We start from the raw sequence: 16,534 nt of genomic DNA, 5'->3' as shown, positions 1-16,534 counted from the left end.
TATGCGTTCCGACAGCCGCAGTTCGCGGTTTCTGACTGAGAACCTTGTTCACTGTAGGCTACGGGGATCCTGCAAGAAAACATAGATAAGTACGTTTTAATTTGAGGAAAACCCTTCTTAACACGAATCAGTAATACAATCAGTCACAAAATACCATATCCATCAAAGCTAAACATCATCACATACAACATAGGTTCCCCAAAAATATCTCATGAAGAGTTTTACTTTCAGAAGTTTTCGTATCCGACTAAAGTCCAGTGAAAATGCCATTTTGTGCCCAGATTTCAGCGGGTATACACGTCCGACTCTTACTTTGAAAAGGGTCTCGGAGCTCGAAAGAAGAGAAAGGGAGGGGGGGGGGGTCATTTCCTGGGAGTTATTTACTTTGAGACAGATGATTACTTTTTTTCGGTGGGAGGAGGGTGGACTGTAACATCGAATCAGTTACAGGTCGATGTAGCTGGAGCGCAGTAGTGAAGGCAGTCGTGGATGCGGACAGAGGGTGGCACATATGCTCTCACAGAGCAGGACCTCTGAGGATTATAACCGCTGCAAAGGACCCTTTATGCTGCGGCATTTGGAGTGACCAATTCATTGTGGATATACTTACACGAAAGGAATATAAAGCAGGGATTAGTATAAGGTAATTAAGGGGTCGATTGAAACTATTTTTCTTAGTCTTTTGAAAAGTTGTCTCGTTTTGATATAATTAAAGAGTGGGAAATCTACAGTAGATTACTGTTCTGTAAGATTAGATGGAGTTTAATTGTCTTCCTAATTAGTTTAGCCAGTTAATGCACTATATCATTTCGTATCATATTAATAGAAAAGTTGATCTAAAAGTTGCATTCACTTAATATGGATCGCAGGGAGCCCTTCGACCCCGCAATTTGTATGCAGGCTTTGCATTAAACAATCCAAAAGGATTTTGGGGTTTGATTTCCTCTCCCCCTTGCACCATATGGTCTCACCCCTGGACGCCAAGCGGAGAGATCATGCTGACTCTGCTGGATAAAAGCGCTCGGTTTTAGGCTCACAGCTGGAGGTGTCAATTCGAAGACTGAAGGCTCCATTGTGGGATGCTGCTTGGCATTTAATGAGAAACACATTGGAAATTGTACATCACATTGTTTTCTAGTCTGTCCCAGGAATGTGAGGAATTAAAATGGAAAATCTGTGCTGGTTGCACTTCAATAAGGCTGACTGGAGATTTCGAGCGGAGGCTGAACTGATCCAAGAGGAGAAAAAGAAGAAAGGAAGAACTTTTAGGGCCATGTCACCAACGGGTTTAACAGAGGAATACCGCTTGTGGTCAGAATTTCAAGAGTGAATACTTACAAGAATTTAAAACATTTTAACTGTATTCGACAGTTTCTTAATTTTTTATGGAAAATTATGGTACATAACCGACCCGGTGAAAATTGAGATAAGCCAATATCAGCTGTTGCTCAACTGTGTCCAAACCCAGCGGAGGATGCGTTTGCTCTGTGGCGCATTTGTCGAGTGTCCTGCTGGGAGAGCAGAGGAAATAAAATTGGATCGGGACGTGCACGAAGTCTTACTGCCACTTTAGGCTCAGTCAGATTTACGCGCAGTGGCTACAGAATTCTTGCCAAGCCAATGCAATTGAAAAATCCTCTCTCGAAATTGTTTGAGACAACGCAAGTGTACAAACATGCCAAACGGATTAGGCATTTTGTCAACTGATTCCCACGCGAATATGTACTTTTGTGCACACTGGGCGCGCTAATTATAGAGCTAAACAAACCCAGGTTACCCATGGATAATTTAGTTCTTTTCGACTGAGCCAGAGCGGGCAGCCACAGGAAACAGCAAAGGGACCAGCAGCTGTATTGTCTGGGACCAGGGAAGTTATACAGAAAATGGAATCTAGACCTCCCCGTCACATGCAAAACCTATTTTGAGATATAAAAAGAAAGAAAAATACTTAAAGAGAGTTAATTGAAGGGGAGCTTAATCTTTAGCAGAGTTTTCTTTGAGTGGGCCACTCAAATTATGTTCCCCCTGATTTACAAAAAAAAAAAAAAAATCCCTGATCGCCCATCAGCTTCAAAGAATATGGGGATCATAGTTGCAGAGCTACCTGAAAAAGCCAGACATAACACGATCTTTGTAAAGAATTGTTCGGAATAATGGGCTAAATTTGAGAAGGTATCAGACCTGATTATCCAGTTGATAACAGTGTTTTTATAGGTACATTTAGAATTGTAACAAAAAGGGGAGAAACAGAACAATGTGCAACCAATTTGTGCTTACATTCCATGCAAAAACTAAAATGTGCATTTATAAAACGAAAAGATAAGCTTTAGGAGAGCGAGTAAGCAAAGGGGGGGGGGGGGGGGGGGTTAGCTTCGATGCACTTATAAGGCGGACTGTGTCGCCCTCTATCGATTGGGAGCAGCCACCACTGGCTCTTTTTACCCTCAAAAATGATATGAACAACTTTTTAATGACTAAATTGCAAAAATATGGCTTGTGTAGCAAATGTGATACATATTAAATATCATATATAATTAGATTAAAATTCGATATATTTTTATATATTTTGTCTAACAAACACTCCGTTATCAAAAAAATTAAAGATTTCTGGCAGTTATTTCATGGTTCAGGTTAAAGGGTTAACGGCAGAATTGCGAGTCACAATTTGCGAATAGTAATTCTCCTCTTAATAAAATAATGGATGCATATCTGCAATAAATTTCACATGTGTACAGTTTCAGCACTAAAGCAATGTGTGGCACCAGAAATGTGCACGCATGGGGTTATCATAGCAAGCGCATGCTCGATATAATTACTTAAAGTTGGGCTTAAAGGAAGTAGAAGTCAAAATTCAAAAGTGAAAACTCCACTGATCCATTTTTTAAACATTAATGCTTTCAAATGGGATAAATCGTGTAAGATCGGATAAAGTGTCCTCGTCTTTAGTAAATAACCGTTTGTCTTTACAGGTCAAAGCATCCATAGTCATGGATTGGCTGAAGACGTTTGTCCTCTTTGGGGGCAGTTTGGTGGTTTTGGTTACAGGTAAGTAAAACAGTCTGCAGGTAAATCCTTTTGATAGTTTCCCAGCTGTTTCTCTGATGTTTACCAAACTGTCTCTTAGTTACCTCTGGACTGCCTCCACCAACCATCTTGTCTGACCAGGAGGAGTTTGTCCTACAGCGCAATTCCATCTTCAATATAAGCTGCACCGGTAAAAGAAACGTGGTTTGGGAGGAACCGCTGCCGAAAAACGCCCTGGTTTATCCGGGGTATTACACTTCAACACTCTTCATAGACAACGCAACTGTAGAAAACACAGGTTATTACACGTGCAAATATGAAGACCCGGATGAAGAACTGCAAGATGCTGAAGCAGAAATTTATGTTTTTGTCCCAGGTGAATATATTGGTCATATGTTATGCTATACCATATAACTTTTGCTCGGGCGGCTTACAGCACTAGAGTGAATTTGTGGGGGGTGTCGGTTTTTCGCGTTTAGCGGTCGCCCACATGCCATAGGCTGATGAAGCAAATTATAAAAATCTTCTTTTTTTAAACCTAGATCCACATGTTCCATTTGTCCCCGAGTTACCCACAGACCTGGTTGTCTCCATGGACAATATGGACAATTATGGATTCAACATCCCATGTCGTGTGTCTCACTGGGACTCCTATGTCATCCTGAGAAAAGTCCCCAGTGGAGAGGCTATGCATGCCTTATACAACAACAAAGAAGGCTTCTTCTCAAACAACCTATCTCCTGGGCAGTACCAGTGTGAAACCACTGTGAATGACCAGATATTCCGAAGTTCTATTTACACTGTAATATCTAATGGTAAGTCAAGACAAGTGTAGTTGTTGTATGATATACTCTCTTTTTACTAAAAAAGAAATAGGAGCTATAGACATGGTAAATGGCAGGATAAAGATTAAAAAAAAAAAAAGAATAACTGAACAGCTGGAAACACTCCTGTTTATGAAGAGAAGGCTACAGGGTGATCTCACTGCATGACATTATGTCATTATTACAGAAGTGGGATGACTTCACATGCATGTTTGCACTCTCTGTGTGTTTGTGTGTGTGTGTGTGTGTATAACCACCACTCTGCGATAAATCAAGTCACGGTAATCAGGCTGCCACACGTGATGTGAGAGATTGTGTTGCTGATAAATGCTCTCCGCTGGTCCCTCTTTAGACCCTATGGAGATAATAGCCAGTGAAGAGACGTTGCGAGCAGGGCAGGCTTTCAACATCACATGCATCGTTCCTTCTGGCCTGGACTTTCAACAGCAGTGGCTCCATCCTAAAAAACAGGCAAGATGCAGTCATTTCCCTCTGTGTTTTCCCATTTTAATTAAATTTAGTCTCCTATACAGCTTCAGCCACTCATCCACTTCATCTTGCAGTGTGTCCTTCTACCCAATGTCATTTCCAAGCCAGCAGTACTGAGCCTTAAATAAGAAAATAATGGTTTTGGACCCAAAGCTAGCAGTGGCAAGTGGAATATAGCTCAGAGGACAGCCTTTAGTGGTTACAAATTATGTGTTAGGAAAGCAGCAACTGAAGGTTGGGTCTTTATTGTGAGGATGTAAGCCAAACACAGCACTTTTGCATAGAGTTAACTGCCACAGCTATCTTGAGGGAAAGAAGCAGTTTAAAAGAAGGGCAAGAGAAACCATAGTAAATCTTTGACCCCACTGACTTTGAAACATGTCGGACAGATGTTATCTGCTCCTGTAAACCAGCTAAACATTTAATGCTTTTAATGCGTGTTACGTTGAAGGGTCAGAGCAAGTTGCATTTGTAACTTAAGTTTGTTTATATTCAGATAGTTAATCTATGTGCACATTTTGCATGGGATTCCTTTAAGCCCTTTTCCAGAGATGGTCAGGGTAGGAACACAGGACTTATGACTCCTGGTTTTGGTCTCAGCTGCAATTACAGGCTCTTTAAAAGCCTCTGTGATCCTAATTTATCTCCTGTGGCCTAGCAAGTGTTTTAACCATTACCCTTCAGCACCATGACATACAGATTCTGATATACAGATGTTCTATCTGCAAAAGGGAAAACTCTGTGAATTACAACATTCAGATATCATATTGCTAATGTTTTTTTTCTCTGGTGATCTCACACTGTTCTTTTGTGTCTATAGGCTAAGGATGCAGTTTTGATGAAGGAAACTTTTCCTGAGCGGGTCGTCTACATCCTCAGTATCCCACGAGCCGCCTCAGAGGACAGTGGCACCTATGAGTGCTCTGTTACAGACAAACGCGGTGAGGTCAGAGTGAAAAAGGTGGCTGTGACGGTCTTTGGTGAGTCATCCCCAAGAAACCTTTCCTAGATACCACCAATGAGTTTCCAGCAGAGCTGTAATAATGTGAATAACTACGTAAACGGCTGACTTAAAATCAGTTATATCATATATATTTAACATTCTCATCATCATTCAGGTCAAATTAGTATTTTCCCATATGTACACAAAGTGCTTTCAGCAGTGTGTGGAAGTCATTTTCTGCTATCCAACCATAAAACATCACCGCTGCTTTCAGCATCAGCTACTGTGTTTTATAGGATGGGTTCAACAGATGTGTGTCAGGTCTTCATTTCACCTTCAGCCTCCCTGTCAATGTGCCTTCTTCCCAGTCCTTGACTTGCACCACTGTTAACTTTCCTCACTCACTTTAACCCATTTTAACCTGCAGTCTTCTGCTTTTTCCTTTTGCAGAGGAGAATTCTTTTGTGGCCATGGACCACAGTGGGATTTTATCCACAGAATTTGTCCACAGTTTTGAGGAGACAGAGTTTACTATCATTATTGACGCATACCCACCCCCCAAAGTGCTATGGATGAAAGATGACAAAGACTTACAAGTGAACTACTACCTCTTTACTACGACTAGCCACCAGGGAAGAAATCGGTGAGGAAAAATATTCTTTGTTATTAGATTTATATGCAGGAAAATTCAACATTGACAGCAGTTATTTAGTTTGAAGGTCTTATGGTGGTTGTCCAGCATAACATCTCCCACAAGTAGCGGCAAAACTAGTAACATTTTAAAAAAAAAAAAGACATGTATGACAATGAGATGTAAATGTGATTTTAGCATTATCCTTATTCAGCATATCATTTTCTTACCCAGGTATCTGAGCATTTTGAAATTCAGACATCCTCTGGAAAAAGACAATGGAAATTATACCATAATTGCTCAAAGTGGCTCTCACACTGCTCAGTTCTCCTTTAACCTGCACGTGAAAGGTAAGAAAGACAGACTGACAGACCATAGAGTATTTAGGACCTATAGAAGATTTATGACCCACTGTATTTGTCTTCTTTCAGCTCCCACTACAGGAATGATCCCATCATCTTCAGTCCCTGTGCTGCTGCCAGAGCTGGACGAGATGGTAGTTACTCTCCACACCCCTTTCACCTTGACCTGTCATGGACAGGAAAAACTGGGCTGGGAGACGCCAATCAATTTATCGGAGCAAACGCAGGAGGACTCCAACGGCTTGTTTTTCAGCACCATCACAGTGGATAGTGCCACCGCAAGCCACACTGGCTACTACACGTGCTTTTATAGTAGAACTATCACTGAGGATACAGCAGAATTTAGCAGAATCTACATTTATGTTCCAGGTATGGAGTAAACTGAGCTTGTGTGTTTTGTGTGTTTGATTTTATTTTCTGGTGTGATAATCTTGTTTTATTCCTACACAGACCCCGATGTCCCCTTTCTGGAATCACTGATACCTTTTGGCAACCACGTCCTGTCTGGATACGATGAGATGGAGATCCAGTGTCGAGTGTCTGATCCAAATGCTAACGTGACTCTGATTAACAGTGACACCCAGCAGCCTGTGCCTAGTATTTATGACAGCAAGAGGGGCGCTTTGGGGATATTCATTGCTGGAACCTATGTCTGCAAGGCCGTCATAAATGGACACGAATTCTACAGCGAGGAATATATTGTCCATGGCTGGACAGGTGTGTTTTCTTGTGTTCGTGAATATGTAAGACAAAGACACAAGTTTAGCATCCTACATGTTAATTCTAAGATCAAGATTTACCTCTACACCATCATTTTAACTCGATAAAATGTTGTATCGCAGATGAGCTGGATGTTGAGTTGACAGCAAAAAAGACTGCTCTGCTGGTGGGCGACACAATAACTGTCACCTGTCTGGCTCGGGGATCTGAGATTCTGGAAGATCACTGGAAGTATCCCGGCAAACTGGTGAATGCACACGTCATTTTGACTCCAACTGTATTTAATGTTGTTTTAAAATTGTTTGTAACTGAGCATCTCTGATGTTCCCTTTTTGTTTGGCAGGCAAATCGTGGTACAAAAACAGTGCGAGAAAATAAGAGAACTCAGGAGATCTTTTATACCCTGACCATCCCACAAGCTTCAACCAAAGACAGCGGCATCTACTCTTGCTCCATCACTGACATACTGAGTAACAGGGGCCAGACGAAACAACTAGCTATTCAAGTTTATGGTATAAAACCTTCCTTATCCAGAGTGAATATCATGTATACTATTTCTGAAGTCTTTCTTTTTACAATGATATATTAGTGATTATCTTTTGGACTCTCTTCATGTCTCACAGCAAGTGATATCTTGTCCATCAAGCCGGAGTTCAGAGAATACGAATCTGCAGCGCTGGATAAAGTCTGTGAGTTCAGGGCTGTTGTCAACTCCTTCCCAAGTGTTCATGTCAGCTGGTTTAAAGATGGCTACCCACTCAGCTATGTGACTGCAGAGATCTCCACCAGCCTTCGGCAGATCAATGAAACCAGGTGAAAAGCCACTAATGGCAGCAGAGCTAATGACAACCTCAAAGTAAAATTCTCATGCATTAGCTAGTTTACCTTTTAATTAGTTAGAGTTGATGCGACTGTGAGCTGTCACTACTGGGTGCTTATTGGAACTTCTGGTTGTGTTGTTCTTTACAGCTACAGGAGTGTTCTCACCCTGATCCGAGCCAAGGAGGAGGACAGCGGGAACTACACCATGCGGGTGGAGAACGGAAACCAAAGTCGTGATATCAGTTTAATCCTTGAAATCAAAGGTCAGAGAAATCAATTCCCATGATTACTGCTCTGACAACCTTTTAGCCTCAGTTAAAGTCTGGGTTTTTTTCTCATGCTTACACTGACTGTGTTACAGTGCCTGCAGTCATTGTTGATCTGATGGACGTTCACCATGGCTCACCTCAAGGCCAGTCTGTGGTTTGCATTACCAGAGGGCAGCCGACACCCACGGTGGAGTGGTTTGTCTGCAAGAATATCAAACAGTATGTGCAGTCTTCTTTGAGAAAACATTAATTTGTTTCTGGACCTCTCTATATACACACATGCTCTACATAGTCTTTTTACTGCTGTTACCATCCAGTTGCGCTAATGATTCGTCTTCGTGGGTGCCCATCCCTGCCAACTCCACTGAGATCACATTGGACTCACACATTGATGAAGACAATAACCTGGAGAGCCAGGTCATGTTTGGTCATCTGGAAAGCACAATGGCAGTGCGCTGCCTGGCCAGGAACGAAATGGCTGTTGTCAGCAGGGAGGTCAAACTGGTGTCCAATGGTGAGAGCACACAAACATATTTCACTGCATCCTCTTCAATAACCTCCTTTTTTTAACCTAGCTTTGAAATGATGTTGTTTTTTCCACCTTTTATCCTCCAAATTTCCTTTAATTTTTGACGCTCAGGGTGTGATGTGCTCTGTAAAGACTGTTTAGGGCTAGCTTAGCTCTGCCAGTGTTGTAGCAGCTGTCAGCTGATGACTTTTTAGTGGCACAACCGATGGTGAGTCATCAGGAAGGGGCTCTTCTTCTGACAGCTAATTTTGGGACTCCAGGAATCACTAGGCCATTTGGTCCTTTCAAATGAGCTTTACAATGTCACCCCCATCTCCCTACAACAGCTCCTCATCTCCACCCCATCCCCCCCCCCTTCTGTGTTGTTTTCTCAACATGACTTTTTGGCTTAACTCTCTGCGCACCCTGTGGTTTTCATATTTCTTATGCAATAAATAAAGCACATTTCACTGCAAGAATTTCAGTAGACATGCTGCATCCACGTGATTAATGCGTGATCCATTTAACATGTGTGACTGCTGGATTTCCTCTTGAACAGGCCCTCACCCTGAGCTGACTGTAGCTGCTGCTGTGCTGGTGCTCCTGGTCATTGTCATCATCTCACTCATTGTCTTGGTTGTTATCTGGAAACAGGTATTGTTGTGATCATTTTTGCATTTTATCCCCACTTCTCACCTGCTCACCAGTTCATCCATTTCTCTTTTTTCAGCATACATAATGAACTGCAGATTTTACTCTGAGCTTTCAACTGGACACTGTTAGTCTTTTCACCTGCAAGATATTTCAATATTGCATAATCAGCTCCTGAACTTAAAATTTCCTTTCGAGACAATAAAGGAAATTTAATTTGTGGGTGGATCTGCAAAACAAAGACCCCAATACTGTTAGAACAAAAGTAAATTTGCAAATGTTAATTAACCATCTTTTATGCGTTCTTTGTCTCTCAGAAACCACGATATGAAATCCGCTGGAGGGTCATAGAATCTGTGAGCCCAGACGGTCATGAGTACATCTATGTGGATCCCATGCAGCTTCCCTATGACTCCAGATGGGAGTTTCCCCGTGACAGACTTGTGCTTGGTGAGCTCTAACTCTATAGAGGCTCTGTGGCCTCCCTGCTGGGATGTTCCAGCCAGGATGGCTCACTCTTTCTTTGAAGTTAGGGTGCGATAAACTAATCCAGCTTGAGGTTTTTCTGCCTGGGATTTGTTTTGAGTCAGTGATCAAGGGGACAGTCAATCACTGGAAAGAGTCACAGATGAGAGAGCAGAAGCATGCAAAGTGTATGGATGTGTTTGTATGCCTGAGCAGTTTCTTTTGTTTTTATTACAAGGAAACTGATCCCCTGTTGTCACGTCTTTCACAGGTCGTATCTTGGGCTCTGGAGCCTTTGGGAAGGTGGTAGAGGGCACCGCCTATGGGCTCAGCCGCTCCCAACCTGTCATGAAGGTGGCAGTGAAAATGCTGAAACGTGAGTTTAACAGTTGCCATGTCATAACTGACTGAATTCAGTGGTAAATAAAATAAGCCTTGAAAAAATTCTAACAATGAATTCAGTCAGTGGTACAGGTCTGTCTATATACATTATCATATATTACTGGGAAAACAGCTGACAGCTCATTTTATTTGTTGAAGGAACTCAAGGGGGTGGTAAAGTGAAAGCTGTAAAGACAAGAAAAATATAGTTTTCACTATAGTGAAGACAGGACACTACAGTGAAAGATTTTTGTCTTTAGTCCCATATCTTATGATAAAAGTCTTTAGATATGGGACTGAGTGGCTTGTTGTTGGTTTGATTGAGTGTGTGATAGTCATGCTTGCTGTACCTTCTTTCAGCCACAGCACGCTCCAGTGAGAAACAGGCCCTGATGTCTGAACTCAAGATCATGACTCATCTTGGACCCCATCTCAACATTGTTAACCTCCTGGGAGCATGCACCAAGTCAGGTAAATAACCCACACAAACCAAGGACATAAAGACACATAAACACATACACACACACACACACACACACACACACACACACACACACACACACACACACACACACACACACACACACACACACACACATAGAGACACACACACACACTCACTTTCATAAGCAAACATGTAAGGTAGTATAATGACTGTTTATCATAACCACTGTTGCCTCTCCTATGTAATTTAGTCACCACTTTACAAAGACACACAAACAATAACACCCACATTTGTATGCACGCACTCACACAAACACTCTTTCAGATTTGGGAACTGCAGACATTTACAATCGTAACAGCCCAAAAAGATTGACAGCCTTCCTCAGCTCTTGCTGGGTGTGGTATTTTAATAGGCTTTTTATGGGAAAGTGGAGGCTTGCCCTCTTGACTGTGCTTTTAGCCTTTTATGAGCCTCTGATAAGATTAGCCTGCAGACTGACGCCAATGCACGACTTCATCTTCTGTGTTGTTCCCAGGCCCTATCTACATTATCACTGAGTACTGCTTCTATGGGGACCTGGTTAACTATCTGCACAAGAACAGGGAGAACTTCCTCAGTCTGAACCCCGAGAAGAACAAGAAGGAGCTGGATATCTTTGGAATCAACCCTGCAGATGAAAGCAGCAGGAGGTACAACATATAGAAGATATTTCTCACATCTGCACATATATCACAAATAATGTATTTTCATTTGTGGAATGATTTTTTTTTTTTCCATGCAGACAGTTATCAAAAGGTACTTTGCAAAAAGACCAAACATCCTCAAGTCTTTACAAGCCCAAGCAACCGTTTACAACACATGCACTCACATTGTCCATCTACCCCTAATCAGTAACTCTATCACCAGTTTCTCCATGGTTGAGGAGGTTGTCTGGCATCTTTGCCTAATCAGATCACAGTCTGAAGTGGTCTCCGCTTTCAATTTAATTGCGTTACTATGGAGGTACCTGTTAATTGTGTCCACCCAAATCCTCATGGTAAAATAGCAGCCCTCTCTTGCTCTCTTTTGAGGCTCATCTGTGTTGATGGATGACTCACAGTGACCACACCTCAAAATGACCATAACACAATTTAATCCTGGCTACCATGTTATCCTCAACCACATCTTCCTCTAACCTCAGCCTAGGGGAGTGAGAGGATTTAAGGACACACACACATATAAACTGACATGCACATAATTTGTAGAATGTGTTTTTGCTATAGGTTGCCATCACTAACAACGTTCCTTTCTTGTCTTTGCTCCCAGTTATGTGATCCTGTCATTTGAAAGCAAAGGGGACTACATGGATATGAAGCAGGCTGACAGCACTCAGTATGTGCCCATGCTGGAGATGAGCAATGCCTCCAAGTACTCAGACATCCAGCGGTCTAACTATGACCATCCACCCTCGCAGAAAGACTCGAGTGGTACGCACCGTCTTCCTGTCCTGCTTCTTGCTCTGCCCTCAGAGTTATTGATGTGGACTTGTTTGGCCTTGGTGCTATGTTTGAGTCAGTGTTTTAGCCAGGGGGTACACCCTGTCAGAATTTTAGGACTGGTAAAACCCTGCAATTACATGGAGAGGATAATTGCAGCACATGCATAATAATGCCTCATTTCTCCCTGCCATTAGTAAAAGCCAGGTTTGCGCAGGCAATGCTATATTTGCAATACACGTTGAACATATACTCGCATAACGCTTCAGGGTGTGTTTGTGTGTGTTTTCTAAACCAGAAGGTGAAATGGAAATCATGCTGTCAGACGACGTAAATGAAGGCCTCACCACCACTGACCTGCTCAGCTTTACCTACCAGGTGGCCAAAGGCATGGAGTTTCTTGCCTCCAAAAATGTAAGTTTAAAAGAATTTTTTTTCACGCACAGATCTACAACCTTGCATTCCCCTGCTTCCCTCTGCACTAATCGCAGATTATAGGTTTTGTGCTTTGACCTATATGAAGACAGCCATACTGGCCAAAGAGGCGAACTAAGGAAATCAGTGGTTGTGTGATAAGCAGTCCCGTGAAGGCTGCTGAGCCCACTCCAGAGAGCGGCCAGGAACCGAATATAGTAGCAGCACAGCCAGAGCTAGAATTACCAGACAGGGACGCACTGCAGCCAGAAGTTTTTCATTCAGCTTCATAGTTATTATCCCTAAATATCCAGTGGTCACAGACATCCCTCCAACTGGCATGTATACACAAAGAGTATGCTTTATAAAGCATTATGAAACTGCATTAAAAATGTGCTTGAGAGAGTAGCTATGGGAGCAGAGTGTACTGGTTTGAGCTCGAAGAGAATATGAGTTTAAGAGAGAACTGAGAACAGCTATGTCGTTCAATGAAGTGCTAATCAGGTTTCCTTACTTTCTTTCAACAGTGTGTACATCGAGACCTTGCAGCCAGGAATGTCCTTCTCTCTCAGGGCAAGATAGTGAAGATCTGTGACTTTGGACTGGCTAGAGATATCATGCATGACAACAACTATGTATCCAAAGGGAGCGTAAGTGTTTCTTCTCCGGGCAAATTATACTGTAGTTTAAAAAATAACAGATTCAACAATAGCTGAAGATTTTGTTTCTGCCGTAAAACAGACTTTTCTCCCGGTGAAGTGGATGGCACCAGAGAGTATTTTTGATAACTTGTACACAACTCTGAGCGACGTGTGGTCTTACGGCATCCTCCTCTGGGAGATATTCTCCCTAGGTGAGTCCCAGCAAACCTCTGTTAAAGAAAAGCAAATCCAAATATTGGTTGAGAACCTCACGTGAAAATGTCTCTGTGCAAAGGTGGCACCCCGTACCCAGGGATGGTGGTGGACTCGAGTTTCTACAACAAGATCAAGAGTGGATACAGGATGTCAAAACCAGAGCATGCACCTCATGATGTGTATGTAGGGGTTCACGTAATGGTTATACAGTTGTTTTGTTGGGGTGTTCATTTCTGTGCTGTGATATATAGCATCTCGAATCTGTCAAGATAAACTTACAAAGTGCAAGACAGCTTGTATGTTCTCGACGATTGCATCAGATCACATGTTTGTTGCTTTTTCAGGTATGAGATGATGATGAAGTGCTGGAACAGTGAGCCAGAGAAAAGGCCATCTTTCCTGGGTCTGAGTGAAACAGTAGCTTCGTTGTTACCCTCCAGCTACAAGAGGGTGAGTCTCCTTGTGACCCCTTACAGCCGCAGAGCTCTGTGGAAACTTAACACCTGCTTTCAAGATTTACCTCTGCTCATTCTTGACCTCATGGTTGGACCTGTGCATTCTGTTGCCATTTTATTTTTTTCATTTTCTAGCTGTTTATTGGCTTTTTAGGTATCATTTACCAAGCATGTGTTTAAAATGCAAGCTGTGTATTTAAAGCCCTTTTCACTCTCTCTGCATTTGGATATTTTTTTCAAGCTCTCTCGCTTTTTCTTAAAAAAACAAAAAAACCACACACACACATGCAAGCACACAAACCTACAAGTGATTAGGGTTCGAATGCAGTAGCTGGATGTCAGAGCGGCTGGCCTAATGACACAGCCCCAGTTCTTGCCTCCACCACCCAGTCTTAATGACCCCACTACACATGGCACATCAAACCGGCCTCACCTCTGCCTTCCCCACAGTGTAAATGGTTGGTGGCAGAACACGAACCAGCTCCTGTTTTAGCACCTCACGCTAGCATGAGATATGTAATTTTCAGTTTAGATCGCACCATCCAGCTGGCAAATGAGCTAGTGATTACACACAACATACCGCACTTCTCCAGTCCTGTGGCTCCATAGTTCTATGGTTATTCTGTGAATTGAATCATCATTGCTTTTGTGCAACAGGAAAAAGTTATATCTTTTGTTTCCACCATGTATTGGTATCTAGTTCTAATGGGCCCATGTTGTTTTTGATTCAGCAATACGAAAGAGTAAACCACGAGTTCCTGAAGAGCGATCACCCTGCGGTTACTCGGGTATGCATGGAAAATGAGGACTACATTGGGATTGCCTACAAAAACCAGGGGAAGCTGAAGGACAGAGAAAGTGGCTTTGATGAACAGCGGTTGAGCTCTGACAGTGGCTACATCATTCCCCTTCCTGACCTGGACCCTATATCTGACGAAGAATATGGAAAGAGGAACAGACACAGGTAAAAGTCAGTGACTTTTGCTACAGTTCACAGTGTTACGCTTTAGATGCGATTAACTTGTGTGTTATTTATGCCCCCTGTAGCTCTCAAACATCTGAAGAGAGCGCCATTGAGACAGGCTCCAGCAGTTCCACCTTTGCTAAGCGTGAGGGTGAGACTCTGGAGGACATCACGCTGCTGGATGAGATGTGTCTAGACTGTAGTGACCTGGTGGAAGACAGCTTTCTGTGACAACTGCTCAGCCTATACAGCATTGGCAGAAAAGACAAGGGGTGTGAGGATATGGGAATCTAGAGAAAGACCTGTAAATGAACCAAAGACTGTTCTGTCAACCCTCTAGCCCCGCCATCCCTCCTATCAGTCACCCCATCAGAGAGAGAGGGCAGAACAAAACCACTTCAGTATCTGGATGACTCTGTGGTGACATCGCTACCCCTCGGACATTGCCCCCCCGTCCCCGTGGGCTGGAGATGAGAGTGAGCAGAAAGTTACCTTAAAGAACTCAGAAGACTCAGAGCCTGTGTGTTGGAGACATCTAGATAAAAAGATCTAATTTGTCTTTGTACTTTGCAGAGCTTTATTCTATCGGGCATTCTTTTAACAGCAATATAAGCAACAAGGGACAAATTAAACATGTTAGTCAGAACTTTGATTGAACACCGCGGGACGTCATTCATATGGTATCTATAAAACCACTATAGTGCACTATTTAAACTATATGATTCCAACACTAGCAACAACTTTGGCAGGTAAACACACTCCATACTCACCTGCTGCAAGAGAAGCACCTGATGCTGGTACAATCAGTAGCAATACTTGGATTTTAAAGCACAAAATTTGGACTATGTGCATTTTTTTTGTATATAACCATTTAATGTATTCAGTGGTTAAGTACATACAGTAATTCAAATTTATTTTTTTACTTTATCAATATATAAACATGTTTAGTTTGTGAATACCGAGTAGATTTTTACCACAGCGGTTTGTATGGTTCGGAGAAATGAGCTTCTGAGTTGCTTCTTGGCGCTGCGCTTTTTGCAGAAATACAAATTCAAACATTTGTTCTCAGATAAAGTCCCCTGTCATATCTGTCATATAGGCTTTGTCTAACGAAGTGTGATTGTAATGTAAATAGCTTCAGAGTTGTTATATAAGAAAGAATTATTGGGATAGCACTCAAATATTTTATAAACACATATTCAACTTGTCCACCCTTATTCACCCGATTGAAGACAATAATTTTGTGAAATCCATTACAAAAAAGGAGATAATTCTCCCTTCTTCAGTCAGAGAAACATTAAAACATCACAGCAGACAGTCAAAAATATTAGTTTTCTCATGCAAATATGGGAATCATAAAATAATAGAGATCAAAAGACATTTGTATCAGTAAATATGGCAGCATGGCCAATAAAAAGTATATAGTGCTTTACCAGAAGGTTACATCCTCTAACCTCATATTTTATCTGTTGTCCTGATGTCTATTAGCAGGTTCTAGTTATAAGAAGACAGTAGATAAACTACAGATTCATTTTTATATGATGTCATACATCAATTATCTGTAGACTCTTTATAACCCTCTGCATCTTCCTGCTGCTGAACCAGCTGTGCCACTGCCTCCTTCTCTTTTACTGTGACATAAACTACGTACGGTTGTTGCACTTTCCTGTCTTTTTGTCTTACTGTTGTCGTTTGATGTTGCTGACAAATTAGCTCTCGTCTAGTTTTGGTCTTAGATGCTTATGGCAGGCTGTGTGGATGTGAATGTTTGTGGTGCGGTTGAGTGATGTGTTGTCGTCAGTACCCTACCTGTAAGTAAAGGTAATCACACCCAG

The 16,534-nt window shown here is 42.1% G+C and overlaps 1 protein-coding gene across 1 annotated transcript; it reads left to right on the top strand.

Moving 5' to 3' along the window:
* The first annotated feature begins 434 nt into the window (after positions 1 to 434).
* On the top strand, positions 435 to 16,534 carry pdgfra (platelet-derived growth factor receptor, alpha polypeptide). The gene is made up of 29 exons (XM_040040124.1): positions 435 to 643; positions 2,970 to 3,045; positions 3,125 to 3,400; positions 3,567 to 3,839; positions 4,201 to 4,319; positions 5,158 to 5,317; positions 5,731 to 5,923; positions 6,146 to 6,261; positions 6,343 to 6,642; positions 6,724 to 6,990; positions 7,116 to 7,240; positions 7,337 to 7,505; positions 7,617 to 7,806; positions 7,963 to 8,078; positions 8,177 to 8,303; positions 8,402 to 8,598; positions 9,152 to 9,246; positions 9,561 to 9,693; positions 9,980 to 10,084; positions 10,450 to 10,560; positions 11,070 to 11,223; positions 11,840 to 12,000; positions 12,308 to 12,423; positions 12,951 to 13,073; positions 13,165 to 13,276; positions 13,360 to 13,459; positions 13,625 to 13,730; positions 14,467 to 14,699; positions 14,783 to 16,534. The coding sequence occupies exons 2-29, from the start codon at positions 2,988 to 2,990 to the stop codon at positions 14,928 to 14,930; spliced, it is 4,383 nt and encodes a 1,460-aa protein (XP_039896058.1). The 5' UTR covers positions 435 to 643; positions 2,970 to 2,987; the 3' UTR covers positions 14,931 to 16,534.

Source organism: Simochromis diagramma, unplaced genomic scaffold (genome assembly GCF_900408965.1).
Source record: "Simochromis diagramma unplaced genomic scaffold, fSimDia1.1 OVJJ01000026.1, whole genome shotgun sequence".
In the NCBI taxonomy this organism is placed as follows: Eukaryota; Metazoa; Chordata; class Actinopteri; order Cichliformes; family Cichlidae; genus Simochromis; species Simochromis diagramma.
Note: the sequence above shows the minus strand (reverse complement) of the source record. Positions and strands in the feature narration are given on the sequence as shown.